This window comes from Dromaius novaehollandiae, chromosome 2 (genome assembly GCF_036370855.1).
Source record: "Dromaius novaehollandiae isolate bDroNov1 chromosome 2, bDroNov1.hap1, whole genome shotgun sequence".
In the NCBI taxonomy this organism is placed as follows: domain Eukaryota; kingdom Metazoa; phylum Chordata; class Aves; order Casuariiformes; family Dromaiidae; genus Dromaius; species Dromaius novaehollandiae.
This window is the reverse complement of record NC_088099.1, coordinates 67,687,684-67,707,259: the sequence shown is the minus strand read 5'-3', so window position 1 is coordinate 67,707,259 and position 19,576 is coordinate 67,687,684. Positions and strand designations below refer to the sequence as shown.

General features: G+C 38.8%; 1 protein-coding gene across 9 annotated transcripts in view; it reads right to left on the bottom strand.

Moving 5' to 3' along the window:
- The window catches only part of FHOD3 (formin homology 2 domain containing 3), a 409,852-nt gene that overhangs the window by 99,717 nt on the left and 290,559 nt on the right, over window positions 1-19,576 (bottom strand). For 6 of the 9 annotated variants that reach the window (XM_064506705.1, XM_064506703.1, XM_064506709.1 and 3 more), the window contains exons 10-12: window positions 18,932-19,170; window positions 4,183-4,284; window positions 1,406-1,783 (exon numbers count right to left, since the gene is read on the bottom strand). In XM_064506705.1, the coding sequence (XP_064362775.1) occupies window positions 1,406-1,783; window positions 4,183-4,284; window positions 18,932-19,170 (719 nt within the window). The remainder of the gene's footprint in view (window positions 1-1,405; window positions 1,784-4,182; window positions 4,285-18,931; window positions 19,171-19,576) is intronic. The other 3 variants (XM_064506710.1, XM_064506711.1, XM_064506708.1) reach the window with 2 other exon arrangements.

Below are 19,576 nucleotides of genomic sequence, written 5' to 3'. Positions count from 1 at the left end.
GCAAACTGCACTGACCTTGTCCCAGAAGCCTTCCCTCTGCAGAAACCCCAGATATTCAGGCATTTACCTCTTTTATGAACACATTCCTGCCCAACTGATGCAAGCTTTGCCCTCTTTTTTCTCCAGATAAACCCAACACAATCCTCCCTCACATCACACCCTCCATCTTATATGATAAAGAGAAGCACAAGGATAGTCAGAGGAAAAAAATTCACTGCAGAAATACTAAATATTGCAGGAACAGGGGGTATTTAAACATTTATGTATATATTCTCTCTGAAAAGTATAACTATGACAGCAACAATAATGAGAGACCAATAAAGGAGTGGGAAAGGCCGAATAGAAAATGGCAAATACACAGCAAAATGTAAATTTGGAGGAATCCCAGAGTTCAAGGAAAGACATCTGAACTAAGTCCTTTATCAACAGTTACTTGGATTTACAGGCTTCTCAGAGAAATGAAAAAACAGCAAAAAACCCCACCCACCTATTAGAAGAGAAAGATCAAAAATTAAAAGGATCAAAGGAATCAAAATATTTGTTCACATGCAGAAATTCAGAAGGACTGCTGCAGAAAGGAAGAAATAAATACGCTCATAATATATGCGTACATTTATAACATCAAACACTAACCATCAGGAAAGGAAACTAAAAAATGTCAACTTTTAAAGGTGATTCTCTAGCGTTGCTTTCTGTTTTATCTATTGTCATCTGTTTTATTGCAAAACAGACTGAGACAAAACAAAAAGCTTTACATGTTTTCAAATGGGTAGGATAGCAAATTAAAAATTAGAATTAAAAATGAAGAGAAATGTATAAGCCACTGAACATGACCATACATTGTGGAGGGAAAACTGTCTATTCCAAGCGCTGTAAGTTCTTTATAAGGTTTAATCTAAATCTTTGCTGCAAGCACAAGTTGAAATTGTGTGTGACAGGGATATGCAGCATAATCTAACAGCAAATTCAAGATTTGGCAGTTCAGGCTTTGAAGCCAGGATTTCACCCTTGAATTCCATGTGCCAATCTGATCTCTTGCAGTTCTGTATCAGAAGAGCTTCATTAATTTTCAAGAACTCATGCCTGCAAATTACACTGTTGTAAATGAGAGCAAAATAATATTCCTACACACAATCTCCCAAATCACACATTATTTATCTACTGCCGTACAGAAGAGGCCAGGTTACTTATTAACTATAGACCTGGAAGAGGAATAAGATGAAATGAAGGCAACAAAGGCAAGGGGAGAATATCAATCAAATCAAAATATAGGCTGACATGACTAAAACTAATACAGTATGTTCTGGAAATAATACAACACAGAGAGCATGTTATTACCACTATAAAACTCTCAGAAAGTGTTCTTCATTTATCTAAAAATTAATGTCAGCTGCATAAAATCTACCTGTTTTCCCTCATCACCTCTGCTTCCTTTTCCTTCACAGATGCTGGAGACTCTTCAAAGTCATATGAGAAGAGGTGAAAAGGAGTATGTGGTACATAAGGTAATTTCTCTACCGTTGGAGATGCCTTTGGAGTAGTGGATGCCGATGAATTTTGGGAAGAGCTCAGCAAAACTGGCGCAGGTGAGGATGGTGATGAATGAACAGAATTACGATGGGAGACAGATGAATCAGGCACAGAAGAGGAGCTGCTGGAAGAGCTCTTTGCTCTAGAGCAGGAGAGAGGCCTCTCAGCTGGAGAAATTGCACTTGAGACGGTTGAAGCATCAGAGCACTGTGAAAGGTTCTCATTCGTAACCTCATGGGCAGCTGGGACCCCACTGCAGGAGGAAAATGTTGCGAGGAAGGGAAAAGAAAGGCAGAGAAATAGGGAAAAAAAAAGAGAGATCAATAGATCATAGTGTTTGGGGAAAAAATAAAGGCTAGGAGAGACAAACAAACAAAAATACCTAAATGTAGACAATCTCTCTCTCTCTCTCTCTCTCCCTCTCTCTTTTTTTTTTTTAAAGTTGAAGTTACTCAAATCTTTATATCCTGGTAGGGTTCTTCTTGGGGTCAGAAAAACTGAGAAAAGGGAGGGATTCAGCTTTGAGGAATGGAAGGGATTTAATCCACAGACTTTCAGAACGCAGAGTCTGAATTTTGATTGGCCTTGTATTTTCATGAACCTTTTCACAACCGTTTTCTGCGCTGTTTTCACATGGCCTGTTAGACTGGAAGCATTGTCTGAGTAGCACAAAGCAGTCTCAAAACTCTGGATGATCTGGCACACAGAGCAGAGATATGTTAAGACCCTGTCTGCATGAGGACCCCTGAAGGCCAGGTATGTGATTACCATCCTCCCCAGCAAATTGATATTTTTATTAAAAACCCAGAAACACTCATCCACCAAAGATAAAAATGGAAAGTGCCCAATCAGCATTCTTCTGTCAAAAATTAAGGTTTAAAGCTATTTTAAAAGCAATATCTTACCAAATTGTTTGCCTAGGCATGAAGCCACTAATTTATCTGAGTGTCAGCATCCCATCCGATCTCTGTGCTGGTGTTAGATAGAGACTACTAAAGCTACCTGTACACCTAGCACAATGGAAAATGCACCCGCCTGGCTCTAACGTAGGTAGGTGCTGTTGAACTACAGAAGGAAAAATGGCAAGGAAGGTGAAAAGCCATGGGATATGCACTGCTGGATTCCTGCTACCACCACTATCTCCAGCATAAGCGCTGCTCATGGGCTCTGGACTGCGTCGCTTGGCAGGCCGCTGGTTTGATTTTCCCCAGACCACCTCTGCCCTCTACCTACACAGCGTGCAAGCAACTGCACCTTGCTGAGGAGAGAGGGTTTGCCACAGAGTAAGCAACAAAAATATAAGTCACATAGGATATTATGAATTTAATTGTTAGGTGTACATACACCCAGTAATCATTCTCACAACAGAAACACACGGGACAGGCTGGAAACCTTCATCTATTTTACCAGCTGTGCATGAGAGCAATCACTGAAGTCAAACTACTCCTACCCTTCCTGACAGGATTTAAAATAAATGGCCAGAATACCAACCATTTTTGTTATACTACAGTGACAGTGAAAGGAGGTATTTAAGAAAGTCATCCGAGTATCACCCGACCACCTCAAAGTGACTATTCTTTTAAAAGAATGATGTCCTATAAACACACCCTTTATATGGCTCCCAAACACTATGTTTTTTCACAATATTTAATATATGCATCTGATTTATTGTCTTAGCTTTGACTTTTAAGCTTTTGGATTTGAGGAAATTATCACTTAATTTTGAAATTTCAAGCAACCTTTGGCTACATTTGCAGACTGGAAGATATTAATAACAACAGTACAGTATTTTCTTTGGAATTTGCACATTAAACAGTTTCGTTTCTTCCTTCCATGCTGTATAGTGTCTGCTTGAATGTGGTTGATTAAAAAAAAAAAAAATCCAATCTCATTTGCCGAGTTGCAAAGCCAAACAATTTAACTTAAATCAAATGGCTGTCTGGAAGAAATACCATATTTCCTTTTTTCCAATTTATTACGATAAAGTTGCCAGATGCCAAATCCACATATACCTCTGAAATAAGTGGAAAATTTTACATGAGAATATTGTTTTGATAGCTGGTTTGTTTATATACATATATACACACAGATGTGCATATATGTACAAAATGATATATGCCTATCAGGTTTACCTCTGGGTAATTCTCTCCTATAAAAAAATGAACAAAATTGAAATAAATCAAAGACAATATTCAAAAAATGGCAGTCTTCTCCATATTGACAGATATTGCTAATGAGGTTATACAACAAAAACAGGGATAACAATAAAAACCCTAAGAAACCAAGCAATAGCCTAACTCAACAAAGCATTGTAATATTTCACCATTGCTCTAACCAAAAAGATAGGCCTAAGCCATGCTTCAAAAAAAGTTATGCTCTCTGCTAAATGTCTTTATGATGTGTGACTGTTATTCATTTTGTACCAAAGTAATCAAGAGTGAGCGAGTGCAAACGGTTCTTCGTGCATTGAGCAGATATAATTAAACATGTTGCCATTAGCACACACAACAGCAAAGCTTTTACACTCGAAAAAATTTCCTGGAGGGTGGCTTTAAAAGGTAAGCTGGGAATGCGAGTTAAAAGGGGTGGTGAGTTAATGCCAGGATCCGCAGAGCTGAGGAAAGGTGCAGGGACAACACCGAGTCCTGGTACCTGGCTTCGACCTGCCTACTGGCCTCTTCCTCCCCCTCATCCTCAGTATTGGGCTCTGTAACTGGCTGTTCTTCTTCCTCTTCTTCAGACTCTTCCTCCTCTCTGAGGTCAAATCAAGGAAAGAGGCACGCAGCGGGACACAAAGAGAGAAGGTGGAAGAGAAAACGACATGAGTCACCGGAAAAAGAAAGTCAGTGAAGCTAGAAATGGAGGGCAACAAGAAGAGGGGGAGCTGCAGCAGTAGGCGAACAGCCCACTACATCTTCCCAGTAGGTACGTGCTGGCACAAGGGTGGCTAACAATACATAAATTTTACCATCTCCCTATTTACATTTTTTATTATTAATTTTTAAGACACCAAGATTTGTTATACCATTTTCTTCTGGAGCTCAGCTTTACTTTTGCTACTCCACTACCTGCACAGACATTAATGGAAAGCATTCATGACAATACCAATGTTCAATTTATAAGGTATAAAGCTGTATCAATTTGGCTTAAAGCACAGTACACGCTGAATCAAGCTGGCACTGGACATCACACTTTTAAATTAACACAAACAAAACATTTCTGTTTTATGCAGAAACAAGGTAGCAGCTGAACTGGAAAATAGAACAGGATGAAACATTAAGTTAGAAATAACAGAAAGACTAAACCAGTTCAGGACTATTTGAAAATAGCATTATTTTAGTTATTGGATACCAGTACATGAATTATTTAAGTAAAGAATCATTAGTATTGTCAAAGCAGGCTTCGGTTCAGCAGTCAGTCTGGCAGAAAAAAATTATAAGTAACGCATAAAGCCTCCATAACCTACAAACGACATAAGTAAAAAGAAAACTATATTAAACAAAAAAAGAGGCTACATTGTCTGCCTCCACTACCTCCCATTTATGCCTCTTCCCCCCCAAGCCAATGGACTCATGGAAAATTTAGAAAATATTTTCTTTTTTTGGTCTTTTTTCAGTTGCATTTGATCCAGTTCTCAACTTCAGTTAAGGAAGAATAAGAGTAGGTATGTTCCATGCAAAAAAAAAAAAAAAAAAAAAAAAAAAAGCATACAAACAGTAACAAAGTTTGTAGCACACTCCTATTTCATCCATTTTCCCAAAAGCTGTTTTTCTTTTCTCTAATTCTAATGGGATGTTCTGTGCGCTTTTTCCATTGAAAATTAGCATGTTTCCACATCATAAGAAAAAAGAATATTGATAACGTGAGATCATGACGTCATCGAGTGTTACGCAAAGGGTTGATCCAAAGTTTCTTGCATTTGCATGAAGTTATGTAAGTTTAAACTAGTAATAACCAGGAAGATGGCAGCACCTGGAACTTTTTCCAACACTCCAGCAAACATCTACAAAGTAGATGCTTTTAACCATTCCTAAGAGCCACATGACAGAGCCACATTACTTGTAGCAGATCCTCTCTCCGTCCCCCTGCCTTTCCCCACAAACATAACCTTTCCCTGCAGAGACAGAGACACCTCTTGACTTCCACGCATGTATACATCAGCATTAAAAAACAAAAAAACAAAACTGCCAGTCCTACAACAATCACATTTGGCCAATAAGACGGGAAGCTCCTGATTCTGTGGTAAAAGCACAGTGCATCCTATAATGCTGATAGCACGGCCACTGCTAATATGAATTGCTCAGTGGCCACCCTGCTCTCAGCTCTCACCAGGAGGCTTCCAGACTGATGTCATCAAATTCCTTGCACCTCTCCAACGTCTCCGAATGCCCAGAATCATAACTGAAATACTCATTGGATATGATAGATATTATAAATCCGAAAGGATTCTTTGAGCATGCATGTGTTCACCTAAGTGAACAGCCGCAAGGACAGGACCTTAAAGTGAATGCATTGCAACTCTGTGTGATAGGAGTTGAGCTGGGAACTATCAATGTTATATTTGTTCTGAATGCCAAGGGAAGCTGGGGAGAGAGAAAAAGCATCCAAACCCAGAGAGGAGCAGCTCACAGCAAGGATCACCTCAGAAGAGAGCACCATCAGCTCCCTAAGCTAGCGTTGAGGGACATATCATGCGATGTTTGCCTTGAGATCCTGTCATCTGTTTTTACATCTGGTAATTATAACCCTGAATGTACGGTCTTTAGGTCTTGATGCTGAGGCGTCTATTTACCAGCAATGAAAGCTGTTCTCTTCCCCAAGTTTCAAAGCTTTTGTATTCATTATTTATTAGAGTAGGTTATTTAATTGGTACCTAAAGCCCCGAACCTACTTTTACTTAACAGTCAATTTACCTAGAAAAAAATCTAAAATGTTTGGAACTGAATATGGACTTAGTAGTCTAACTTTAGACATTCATTTCGGAAAATGCTGACCTTCTGTGTAAAAAGTATATAACAAGTGAAGCATACATTACCAGTGAGCTATAATCAACTAAAATACGGTACTCTGATTTTTACTGCTTTGCAAAGCATTGCTCTAATCCACTATTGGGAAAATCTGATTCCAATAGAACTAGCTTAATCAGAAATAAGAAAACTTCCTAAATTAAGTGATATATGATCGGCTTTAAAAAAGCAGGATACATGAACAGCCCCGCACCAAAAAACCCCTAAACTGCATCTCACTTACCCTGGAAGGCCTAGTTTTCTTCAAAGACAAATGGAAAACCAAGCAGCCTTTAGAACGACAATAAAAATGCTCAGATTAAGGCCAGTTCGTTGGATTATCAGTTCAAAAACAAACCAGAAAACTGATCTGTGATATCTCAGGTTCTAGAGCCATCAATAAAACATTTTGCACAGGCATTAGCATTTCCTTAAAAACATGATTAATGCAGAGATCACTCTGCAGAATGTACAGTCGTACAAGATGGCTAGGCTTCTCCTATGCTTAAAGCAATTTAGCTTTTTAAGTACATCCTTCGTTCAGGTATGCAGTACCAAAAATCTATTTGTTGAAGGCTTAGCAATAAGACACGGACTTAATTTCACCTTGGAGTCAATTACTGGAACTGAAAACCATTTCCACGTAAGGACTATTTGGGGACATGTAAGCTTTTGGTTCCAGCCCTGTGGGTAGAGACATGATCCATGAGAAACGCTACAAACCTACCTCAAGAAACAGGGCTTAGACTGGGAGATGACATGACCTACATGGAGGTGAAGGAAATGCTTAGTCCCATCCTCCTTTGTGATGGGTCAGGACTATTCAGAGTGTCACATGAAGGGAATACTTCTGCATGCCATGATGTTTATCTGCAATTTCATCTTGGGAAGCAAAACAGTCAAAAGCCTGGCTTCTCAGGGGTTATGACTTGCTGGACTCCAAAGGAGCAGATTATTTAGAAATCTGATGACTGGCTGAGGCCATAAAATACCATTCCCTGTATTGAATGAGGCTATGATTCTAGCAACAAATCCAATCACAGCACAGATTCTGACTGCAATATGAGCAATAGCTCCTGCCTTTGTATATTATTTGAGTATATCATATTTCAAATAAACTAGGCATGTAGAGCAATCCTATGCAACACACTTGTATGGCATCAGACATTAACATATCCATAATGGGTACTGTTTCAAAGTTGAATATTTTGGAGGAAGTCCATTTATTCTTGATTATCACACATATTTTTGAACTGCAATAATAAAAAAGAAAACTGAATCAACTGGGTGAACACTAAGAAGTGAGCATAGATACTCATACATACATCCACAGAGCTCTTAAGTACAAAATGGAGGTGTTGCATGTGTATTAGAGCATCTGATTTGGTAGACAGGCAGCTCCAAGGCTGCTGATAGCCAACAGCTGTGCCTGTTCCACAAGAGACAGATGCTGATATTCAAGACAGAGTCACAAAAATGAGTTTTTTTGGTTTTTTTTAACTCTCACCAGAACAGCAAATCTATATAGTTACATGACTCACCTACTGCTGTGAAAGAGGGTGGAAGTTAACTGAAGTCTTCAGGTCCCTACAGATATCTAGTAGCAGCGCCTTGGCTCTACAGGCCATCTTCAAACCCTAACTGGCTTAATTTTAGAGATTCCAGATAATTCTCATATTAGGCCAAGGACTCTTTCCTCAAATCTCCTCGATTTCCAAATCACAAGGCTAGAAGAAGCTTTTCTTTGATTGGAAAGCTCTCTTCCTCTGTTAATCTTAACCCTAGGACGACAGTACACTGGGAAGGGGCAGAGGAAGGAGGTGGTTCCCTACTGGTCCACTGCGGAGATGCCTGGTGTGGCACAGAGGCCAGCACACTCCCCAGCCTGTGGGAGCCATCCTCGGGCACGGGCAACTCGCAGAGTGGAAATAATGACATGCTTAGGAGAGATCCTCGAGGTTTGGAAAAGGCCTTTTCAGGATCTAAACTCACAGTTTCAGACCTCTGGACTATCCACCAAAAGCAAATCAGATTCAGATCAGAGAAGACAGGTAAACTCACTATCAGGAGAGCTGTTGAACCCAGCGGGTTACTTCTTCAACAAAAGCAATAATGGTGGCTGTCTGTCCATACTGTTAGAAAATAGATATTCTAATCATGGAAAAAAATTTATCTTCTAGAAAAATCTTTCTCAAAATGTAGAAAAAGAAAATTTTCATTTAAAGATTTACTAAAACAGGAAATCACCAACTAAAACAGATGCCATTATAATAAATCTAAGACTGTCAGTCAGAGAGATGCTCAAACAGAACAGCAGACACATTTGGGAATTCATCTGGACCCTTCAGTGGTATGTTTATTTTTGTGTGAAATGAAGAAGAGATGACATAGCAAAACTCATTTTCTCTCCCACATATACATAGAGATTTGGTGCCAATGCAATAGTAGCATTAGATTAAGAAAAATGATTCAGAGAGCTTTTCAATTAAACTAGGCTGCAGAAGTCAGCATGTTTTTCAGTAGCACTGAGCAACTTATCTCGTTTAACAAAAGGCAAATATTTATCCTGGGGTGGGAAGAGAGGTCTTCAGCTAATGTGGAAGGACCTGCTACATTCAACTAACACTAAAGCCATCACTGGATTACTTCAGCTCTATGGTGAAAGCAGCAGATTAGAAAGATTTAAACAAAAGCTTTAAAACAGTGAAAACAGATTTTAGAAACACCAGTGTGTTTATCTGCATCTTTAAAATGGATTACCACTACCTACATAAAAAACAAGAACAAAACAAAACACCCAAACCTTTAAAAAGTGCATCATCAGTAACAGCAGCTGAACAAACACATAAGGTACAGTTCCTGCTCATTTGTTTCAGCGGGAAGAAACCAAAGTTTGACATGGAAGCATTCATAGCCCTTTAAAATATGTGCATGTTTAAAAGGACTATAAAAGTGCACTTTATGGGTAGAGAATCATCAGGGCACCAAAATGAAATCTAGGCTAAAGCTTTAAAACTAAAGGATTATCTTTTCTCTGTAATTAAAAAAATATAAAGAACACTTATCAAATCTGTTCTGTTGATACTAAGTAGCTGCTCTAGATTACACAGACATAAACGACAGATTTCTAGATTGATGAAAGAAAATAATAATGAAGGGACGCATCTACAAGTTTATTTGAATGCAGGGGCAACGTCCATAAGGTGCTAAGGATCATACCTAATACACCCAGGCGTATAGCAGTCCTGGCATCTACTACTTTTTCACAAAAGTACAAATCAGTATCTTCCTTTGTGAAAAATGATTCACACAATCGGTGAGGCCTCTCCAACCACTCTCTGAGAATTAGAAGCCACATCTGCTAAAAAACCTGGCACGAGTAAATGCAGCCACAGCAGAAAGAGATGACGTTAAAAACAGAGCATTACACTGCTCTGAGGACAGTGACTCTCAACTATGCAAGAAGCCAAAGCACCACAAAGCGTGACCCATCTCGGAGGTCCCTAGAGCTGAACAGCGCGTATAAGATTATCGAGTTACTGTCCCCTTCAGACTCCCCCAAAATTATTCTCTTGACAGTGTTTCAATGAATGTGGTTTGAAAAAATTCAAACCCTCTTTGTTCTAATTTGCAGCCAGAAACACAAGGATTTCTCCCCCCTGCCAACAAAGATACATCTAATAGAAAAATCGAAGGCTGTACTAAAGGAAAAGAAACAAAGTCAGAAAATAAGCTTGAGTGTAGAACCAGATTTTACTCTACTTGGTATCAGTGGAATTTTTTAAAGTGCAAGATATGCTTTAAATCATTTTAATTCAGAATAGCTACTAATGTCTGATACTAATAGCTCCTAGCAGCTACTCAGAAGAGTACTATGTCTGAATATAAAGCAACTGCAAAGGGGATGGTCTCACTGTAACTTCACTACAAACATTTTGGTTCGTGCATACAGTGCACATACAATTTAATGAGACATGAGTGAACAACTAAATGATCTCCCTCTGGTATCTGATTCTGTAGGGCTCATCTAACCTTTATTAAAGTCTTACTAAATATTTCCTTTTTAATTTTGCAGGTTATTAGACAAGGCCCAAAGTTTTCTTCTGAGTCGTTCTAGATCACCCATAGAGTGAAATATATTGAAGAATCCCAAGAAAAGGGAACACTGGACTCCCATGACAAAAGGGGCTCTTAAGCTATGAAGCGACCTAGAAAATGAAGAACCGGGGAACCGCAAAGCTACAGGGCATTATTCCCTCTTCCCCTGAAAATCAATGTATGTGCAGTTAATTACTGATGAGGAAATTTTTTTTCTCACTCTCTAATTAAGACAAGTGCTTTTCAATAGAGTTTCTTTAAATTACTTTCACTTAAACTTTGACTGCCTTCCAGAGGAGCAGCTACTGACTAGGACTACAGGCCACATTCAGTGGTGCTGGATGACCATTAACTATTCCTACAGTATTATTTTGACTGAAATAGTACAGTTGATTTGAAGACATTTACCTTACTTTCAAGGTTTTGTTTTTTCTTTTTCCCCATTCAAACATCTGATCTCTTTTCCCTCTTGCACAGCACTTGGAAAGCTGCTTCTCTGAACTTACAGGTGAACAAACAGAAAATGAAAAATGTTCCATCGAGGAGAGATCTTTATAAGTCATGGTGGTTGTAATTTTATTTTCTTTTGCAATGGCTTGCCATCATCCTCAATTTATGAGTGGAATTCCACTTTCATAGGTTAGACAGCATAATTCATAGCCAAATTCCTAAGCCCCTGTAAAAGGAACAAATGCCTCTTCTGCTGCTGCTTCCCTTCTTCTGTCCTACAGACAGAACACATTCAACTAGTCTTTCGTGTAGGAGTAAACACTAAAAAACACAAGCTGAAAGATAATGAAAACACAAGAAATTATATGGATAGTAACTGATTTACAAAGCCTCAAAACATGGCCTTCTGCATAGAAAGGAGACTAAGATACCTAATTAAGAAATAAAATATCCTGCTAATTGTCCTACATAAAGGAAACTTTGTTCAGAAAAAAGCTGAGAAAATTACAAATAAGGGAAAGCATGTTTTCTGTGCTTGCATATTAAGTTGCTCATTATCTTCAGGTTACTGTTATTTTCTTATCCCTAAAACATGATCAGTAAAACTCTTCATACCTAAATAATACCTAGGTAATACTGCCACACTTTTTTCATTGCTGCAGTTTTACACAGGATGCACCAGGATAGAGGGAGAGAAGGCAGAGGCTCGCTTAAGATACTGGCAGGGCCATGCAAGGACTTCAGCAGTCCTGGCTCTCTGATCACTCAACAGCATTGCTGTCTTTACATCTGTATGAGCAGAAGAGGTGAAGAAACAGAATCATGACGTACAGAGACTTTAGGAGTAATAAATACTGGAAACATATACAGAAAGAGTGATTTTAGAGCTGGGAACTGCATATTGGTTGACACTTCAAGGTCACTCTACTTCAAAGAGAGGGTTCTGGTAATGGCAACCTGCCAAAATGTTGTCTTTCTTCCTCCCGTCACATCACATGTGTAAAAATCTTTCTGGGCTTCAGAGGATCATGTTTACAAATGCTGGAAACACACCATGGAGGGTAAAGTCTCTAAGACCGATAGTGCAGTGGATAAGATACTAGCGTGGGCCTCAGGAGACACGGATTCAAACCCTGCTTCAGCGTTACATTTTCTCAGGTAGTTCAGCAAAGCTAAACATACAGTGAAAAAATAATTAAGCTAAGTCACACTGTGTTTTCATTTGCCATGCAGCTATAACCTCGGTTAAGTCTCAGTATTTTTTTTCTTTCCTCTTGAAATTCAAGCAGGGAAAATTTACCCATTGCTTTTACAGCAAAGTCCAGTGCTGACAACTGGACTCTGCATATTTCCTGAGGATAAAACATTTCCTTTCAGCAAGTCCACAGTGAACAGTACTCCTACTACAAAACCAGAGGTTTCTAGTGAAGTATTTAAATTCAGATTAAAAACTGCTGGTATAAAACTCGAACAGTAATAGGACCACTACATGAGATATTCATCAAATTGTAACTTTTTTTTTTAATAACTACCAAGGTATTAATGGTCAGTACCTATCTATGCATGAATACAATCTTCTGTTTATGGTATGGACGTGAAAGAAAACATCTCTTAACCTGTTTCACATCTCCTTCTCCACTGCATTCCTTCCAGGTCATTCCAAGATTTTCTTACAAGCTGTTAAGATCACATAATATTTTATTTTTATTCAACCTCCTTCTAAATCTGCTTGACTTCATGCTTAAGATCAACTCTACCTGCAGTATGGCAAATGAGAAAAACAAATGTGTCCACCCTGCCCCAAATCTAAAATAGCAGAACCTGAACAGGTCAGGTCTCCCTACTTTGCTGTTTCATACCTATCTGTATTCATATTACACATGATAACTGTAAGAGATGCAAAACGTACCCGTCCTAAACTGAAAAAAAAAACACAACAAAAACCCATTCACCACTGTAACTAGCTTTTCAATTTACAGCTGTAGACTTTTACAGAATCAAAACATTTCCCACACTGCAGTAGAAAGCCATCAGAACTTTAGACATCATGACAAAAACTAGAATTTTGCCTTGCTAAATGCTGGAGAAATCAAAGATTAGTTATGGTTTAGGATGTCTGAAAACATGGAAATCATAACACCCCCCCCCCCCCCCCAAATTTAGAAGTCTCAGCTGCATTTTGGACAAACTACCCCTGCAGGCCTGGCTCTACATGAAGCAAATTCAATTATCAGTTAATGGGGCACTATAGCCAAACCAAGGACTGTGCAGGTAGACAGAAACACAAGAAGAATCCCAAGTTAAGCAGAAAAATTTCTTAGCATCAGAGGCGCAGCTATGTTCATTGTTTTCTGGTAAAACCAAAATATATCTGGTCATGATCTCTTCCTGAATCTTAGCAGTCCTCAAGCATCAGAAGCATGTCTTTTCTAACAAACAGTTCCTTAGGACTTCCCAACACAGCTTAGCCTTTATTTAGACAACAATTTTCCAAAATTTTTTAGAACTTTAAAGGATGCTAAAGCCCTCGGCCCCAGTGCACTTAGCCCAACTGTGCTGCGTCCAATTAGCCAGACTTGCAGGAAACTTGGGAATTCGCAGTGCTACTCTTCGCTCAGAGGAAAAGTCATAAGAGCCTTCCAGATAGGACCCTAAAAAAAGCCTAATTCAGTACGTCTAGCGAATTTTAACTCCACAATTCCTTTGTGATAATTTAGCCTCCCTCCAAAGACTTTATGGGGCAAAAGGCACCTTGTTCCCTAGGCCTTTCCTTAGGACCTAGTATAAAAACAATGTATACTTCATCATAGGTACGTAATTCCCTGTTTGGTCTTCAGCATCACCTTTTCCATCTTAAAAGATGCTCCTCCTGAAGGCCAAGTTTCCTCAGAATAAATAATCTGGAAGCCTCAGGTGAACCTCAGCAGTCACTCTTCCTTATGCTTTTTTATCCCTACGGTCTAAAGATACTTTGTGAAATCCAGCTTCTGTTGCTAAATGAAGATGAAGACCTCACTCTGAGAGGCCTCTTTGATGCCAGTTAGCTCTTCTGCATGCTAGGCTTCAAATATATGAACAAGAATGTCCTAATGAGGGCTTGCTTATCTCCAGATGAACACATATAGTGACTAATCCTAGCAATTATTTTGTGTGGTTTTTGATGATACAAAGCAAATTAGAGCTAGGAAAAATAGTAAAAGTGAAGACTAAAGAAGGAAGTCTGGTAAAGAGAGGTAAATATCTATTCCTGGTTATACACAACTTTATAAATCTCATATTACATGAATACAATTAATATGCAAATCCCTCTACAAAACTTGGACAGACCTCTTCACTCAAAATGGTGATAAAAGCTGTCAAGGTAAATCTACTAGATGCTTCCCTGGGTTCGTTTGCTAAGTCTGGCTGGCACAGTTCAGGTGGGACGATACGGGAGAGAAAAGGGGAATGTTCTTGGTGCAACGTTGATCAAAGGGAAACGCACAGCCGAATGGGAAACAGATTCACTGAAAAGCTGAGAGTAGTTGTTTCTGGTTCACTGCTCTGTATGCGCAGGGCCCTTGAAGAGCACCTGTTCCATTAAGACAGAACCAAGAGTTTCTCAACTCCTTGCCTTCTGCTCTGTCCAACTAGCCATAATGAGGACCAAGAGAATGACAACAATTTATTTGTTAACACTTGTACAACCAGAAATCACTGCATACGATGAAAACATCAATGTAGCGTTAGTTCCACTCTTCACATTTTTCCCTGACTCTATCCATTGTGTGGCTGGAAAAAAGCTAGCTTAAAAAAAAAAAAAAAAGGAAAAGGTTAAAAGTCTACCATTTAAGAAACAGAATGCTGGAGCACAGATTGAGAGCACCGAATTCAGACAAGCACCGAAAATCTTAGGAGGAGTCCACAGCAAAGCATTTAAAATGCCATAGGTTAACAGGACTGAAGTTGCCCCCAGGTTTTATGGTACTCAATGCCATTACGATAAAGAAAGAAATTTTCAGCAAAGCAAACCTGGTGGTGGTCAGGAATGGCAAGGCATATCATTTAGAAGCATGCTGCAGCAGCTACATATTCTTAAATCAACCTTCAGCCTTCCTTATTTAGTAGTCATTATCAATTTATTTATTTATTTATTCTGTAACAGACACATTAGGCTGGGCTTCACTCTCCATGAAAACTATTTTAACACAAAGCAGATTTTGGTCTTTATTTGTTTTGAACCACAGGCAAAAAGAAATACATTTACTTTGGAGGAAGGTTGCCAAATGGATGAAAAAGGCCTGCAAGTTTTCCTTTTGGTTGCCCTTAGCATTTATAGTCAACTTTTCCCAGCTCAAAAGCCAAAGTCTGCTCTCAATTAGCCTGGTGTAAATCAGAGCAACTCCATTGACTTCACACAGCTTTTCTGGATATAGAGCATTTTGAGACAGAACAGAATTTGGCCAATATTGTCTTTTTTTGCTTTACCGGCATCAAGGATTTTTCTCTTTTTGGAAGACTTGTCGGTTGACACAAAGCGGATGACTGTGGACAACCTGTTTGATGTGGTAAACAAAAGCAAAGTAACTGCCAGACCAGCTGACAGAGTTAGAAAGAAAAGAGACATGAACACTGTGGGAAGGAGAATGCTGAGGAAGAACTTGAATCTTCCACTGATTTTGGTAGCAAAGTCCAAAAATAACCAAAAATATTGCCTAAAAGAAAATTCAGCACAGTGTAAGAATGTGATTTTAATCTCTAATCACGTCCATCAGAAGTAATGCCACCGAACTTGATGGCATTAATCCACTGTAAAACAAGACAGAAATTTGCAACCACATACAGAGTGGAGAGATACCAGCAGGAGCAACACAGTCAAATTAGCATGAATACTATTATATGTTTCCCACTGGTAAAGAATATGTAGTGAAGGAGTCTCCAATGAAAGAGACTGGCACTCCTTTGTTCAGAATATTTTCCAACTAAATTCAGCACAGTAAAAACCTATTGCAGACTTGCAGACTTTGTCCCTTCCTTGGAAAGGACTAGGCTTACAACTCAGAAGAAAGTCAATAGCGAAATACAGCTGTCTTTCTTGGATGAACAAAAGATACTTTCAGTTTAGGGACATAATAATTAGCTTTGATCCATTTTTACAGATTCCTCTCTACAAGTAGTGAGGGAAGCACAGGGGATGTAACAAGCATGTAATTTGACTAAAGCAGAGGATATCTGCATCATATTTTAACATATGTTTTTAAAATGGAACTTTAAAATTTCATTCTAAATTGCAGTAAGGCCTAAACTTACAATGCTGTATTAACGTCCTTTAAATCAAAAAATATTGCATCAGTGATCATGTACTCAAATTTGTAAACTTAACAATTCCAGTAGATACAAAGCAGAGATAAAATATTTTTCTGCTTAAGGTTAATTCAAACTTTATAAATGTGCAACAACATCACATGAACCACTCGACATTGCTATTGTCCCGTGTTTAAATTTGAATGAATAGAAGCCATGAAGCATTCTCTTTAATTGCTTGTGCTCCCAGTTTAATTATCAAGTGTAGAACTACTCTTTCATTCACCTGCACTATTTCATTGAAAGTTGAGAGACTGACTGGAATTTGATAAAGCAGGAAAGCTGGTTCCTCTTCCTACCACAATTATAGAATTGGATAGATGATGCAACTGAAAATCGTGAAGGACAGAATCAGAATCAGCTTTTCTAAAATGTTTATTTAACAGCAATCCAGCAGGACTTTCAGAAGAGCCATTCTGAGAAGTACAGAAATGATGAGCCTCCTGTTATGGCAATATTGAAAATATCATTCAGCATACGACCCAAATCTTTGGGCACCAAAACATGTTTTGTGGTCTGTAATGACTGGTAGGGGAAAAAAAATCATTGATTTGCTAGCTACAAGTAATACTTCCCATCTTTAGTTGGGGAGCGGAGGGGAAGGATTTTCATTTACCTAATACTCTCCTTAAACACCAATCATAATCAATGCCTCTTTCCTTAAAGAGGCAAGTGAATAAAATAGAGGTTCCAAATGTAGTTGTAAAACAATACACTTGAACATGAATAAATGAGAATTTAATTACTTTCCTAGAAGAGTAGGATTACCTATTTTTTTCACAAGAGAAGGATGCTTACTGAAATTATGATATGCTGGTGAAAAAATATTTAAAAGAACTTACAAAGCTCATCTGCCACATTATTATGACCCCATTACTAAAAATCAGCTGAAACAAATTTATTAAAAATTACTGAAGAATTACTGCAAAATAAATTAATAAGCAAATGTTTATAATGAGAAAATGTAACGGTAAAAGTTGGTGTCTCACATGACTTGTATTTGTTTGCAACAGTAGAATCAACAATGTTTGCAGAGTTGAAGCATTCCCCCATTTCTAATTCAAACTTCTCACTTCAACACACCAATGATGTTTGCTGCATATCCGTCAATACAGACTCCCAGTCTCATTAGTAAGTCAGGAAAAGGAGGCCAAAATCATGCAAGAGGCACTCCATGCAGAGTGGCTGAAGCCCCAGCTGTACTCACACCGAAGCCGCCTCAAACTCAGCCTCAAATGCACTGTTATCCTCGTCACCAGCCTGCAAGACCATGGGGCGCTCGGCCGCCAGCTCACTACAGACCCGGGCAACAGAAGGTGATGGAAAACAAGCATGAACGTGTTGCCAAATGCAAGAATAAGCCTTTATGTCATATACAACACTCATCTACTGTTTAAATGATCTGCAGTCTTATATTTTAATATTGCCTGAAGCCATTCAACTTTAGTCAGTTTGGTTTGCTTTGAAAGATGGGCTGCTTTACATTAAAATGTGGGATTTTAAGGGTCTTTGTTTACATACAGTGCTACCCAACAGAAATCCTCAAAAAACTTCCCAAATATTATGATCAATACAGGAAATGTTCTTCATGGAGCATGCTTTGGTTTTGCAAATTGCACCTCTGAACCACTGGATGACAGACATCTGGTCAGCTTTAGGTACCTGCAGCATACATATCTCCACCTGAGCTAATCAGCCAGACTCTGTTTATGGTCAACAGAGAGAAAAAGCCAGTTTCAGAGCACGATTCATCTTAGATGAAATTTCAGGCATGTAGAATACGTTAGATAACTGAAGGTCTAGAATTGCTTTCTACTCTCCACTGACTTCAAAGGGAGGCAAGATGATCAGACGTTTAACTTGGGCAAAATTAATTCCAGCCCTCTTGTGTGGTATTCAGACATGCTGAGGATCTGCAGCTCCCATTTTTTCTAATCGCGCACAGGCCAAGCCAATTGTAATAGTATTGGCAATGCAGTGTTGCAGACTGCTCCTCAACTAGTCGTTACTGTCTCTCTTCCATTAATTATAAAACATCAGATACATTCACTGAAAGGAAAATATTTTTTCTGGAATGATAATTCCAGAGAAAAAAAGAAAAGAATTAACTGTAACATATACAGGACAAATAAATCTGAATTAATGTGACTATAGTCTTGTTACAACCTTCTATTATGTTGATATTTTGAATATAAAATCTGTCAATAGACGAAATTAACCTTGGTTAGTTCCCACACTGAATGTTCTACCTCATTTGGTTTGGGTCCATTTACTTGGGGTAGATGGTGCCAAAAAACCCAGCTATATAGATAAATCAAGTCACCCACAAAGTTTTCTTTTAACCTTTAAATATATTTTTTTCCTTTTTTAATGCAACGGAAAGAAGAGGAAAACGAAACAGAAACAGCTGGCAGATAAGTACATACTGAAGTATAAGTATATACTGAACATGATGGAAAGAAATAGAGGAAAAGAAAGGGGTATTCCTTAGCTCACGCACTTACTTCTCACTGAGGTCTTCAATGCGCTGTCTGTGGCCTAGCATGAAGGTAGGGTTCGACTGACTGCACGGACTCGCAGGGGCTGATAAAGTGCTTTTGACATTCTGTACTGAGTGTCTCCGGCTCCGTCTGCGCTCCAGTCCCCTTCGCTCACTGGCACCGAGACTGGCCCTTCTTCTGTCCTTGCGCCCACTGGGAGGAGGGTCAGCAGTCTCATCTCCATCCTCATGTCTCAGTGTCATCTGAGAAGGAGAGGCAAGACTTCTTAGGCGGTTCCTTTAGACATCATAGGTCTTCACACTTACACTTTAAAAGTTAACTGGTCACAACACAACTTCTATGAGAGTTGTTTCTATAGCCATCCATCCAAGTTGCTACCTATCCATTAGTACAATGTAGCAGCTCTAATAATGGAATTATATACTGACATGCTTTAGAGAAGACGACAGGACCTGCAACAACAGATTTCCTAGATCTCCTATGTTTTTTCTTTTTATTTAGGACTTAATTTTCAAAGTCGCTGAATAGTGTTGGACACCTAACTGCCTTTACTTCCTTTCAAAATACTGAGGTGAAGTCTTCACCCTACTGAAATCAACAGAAAAAACTCTCATGCATTGGCTGACTAAAGATTCAACATGTAGTCAA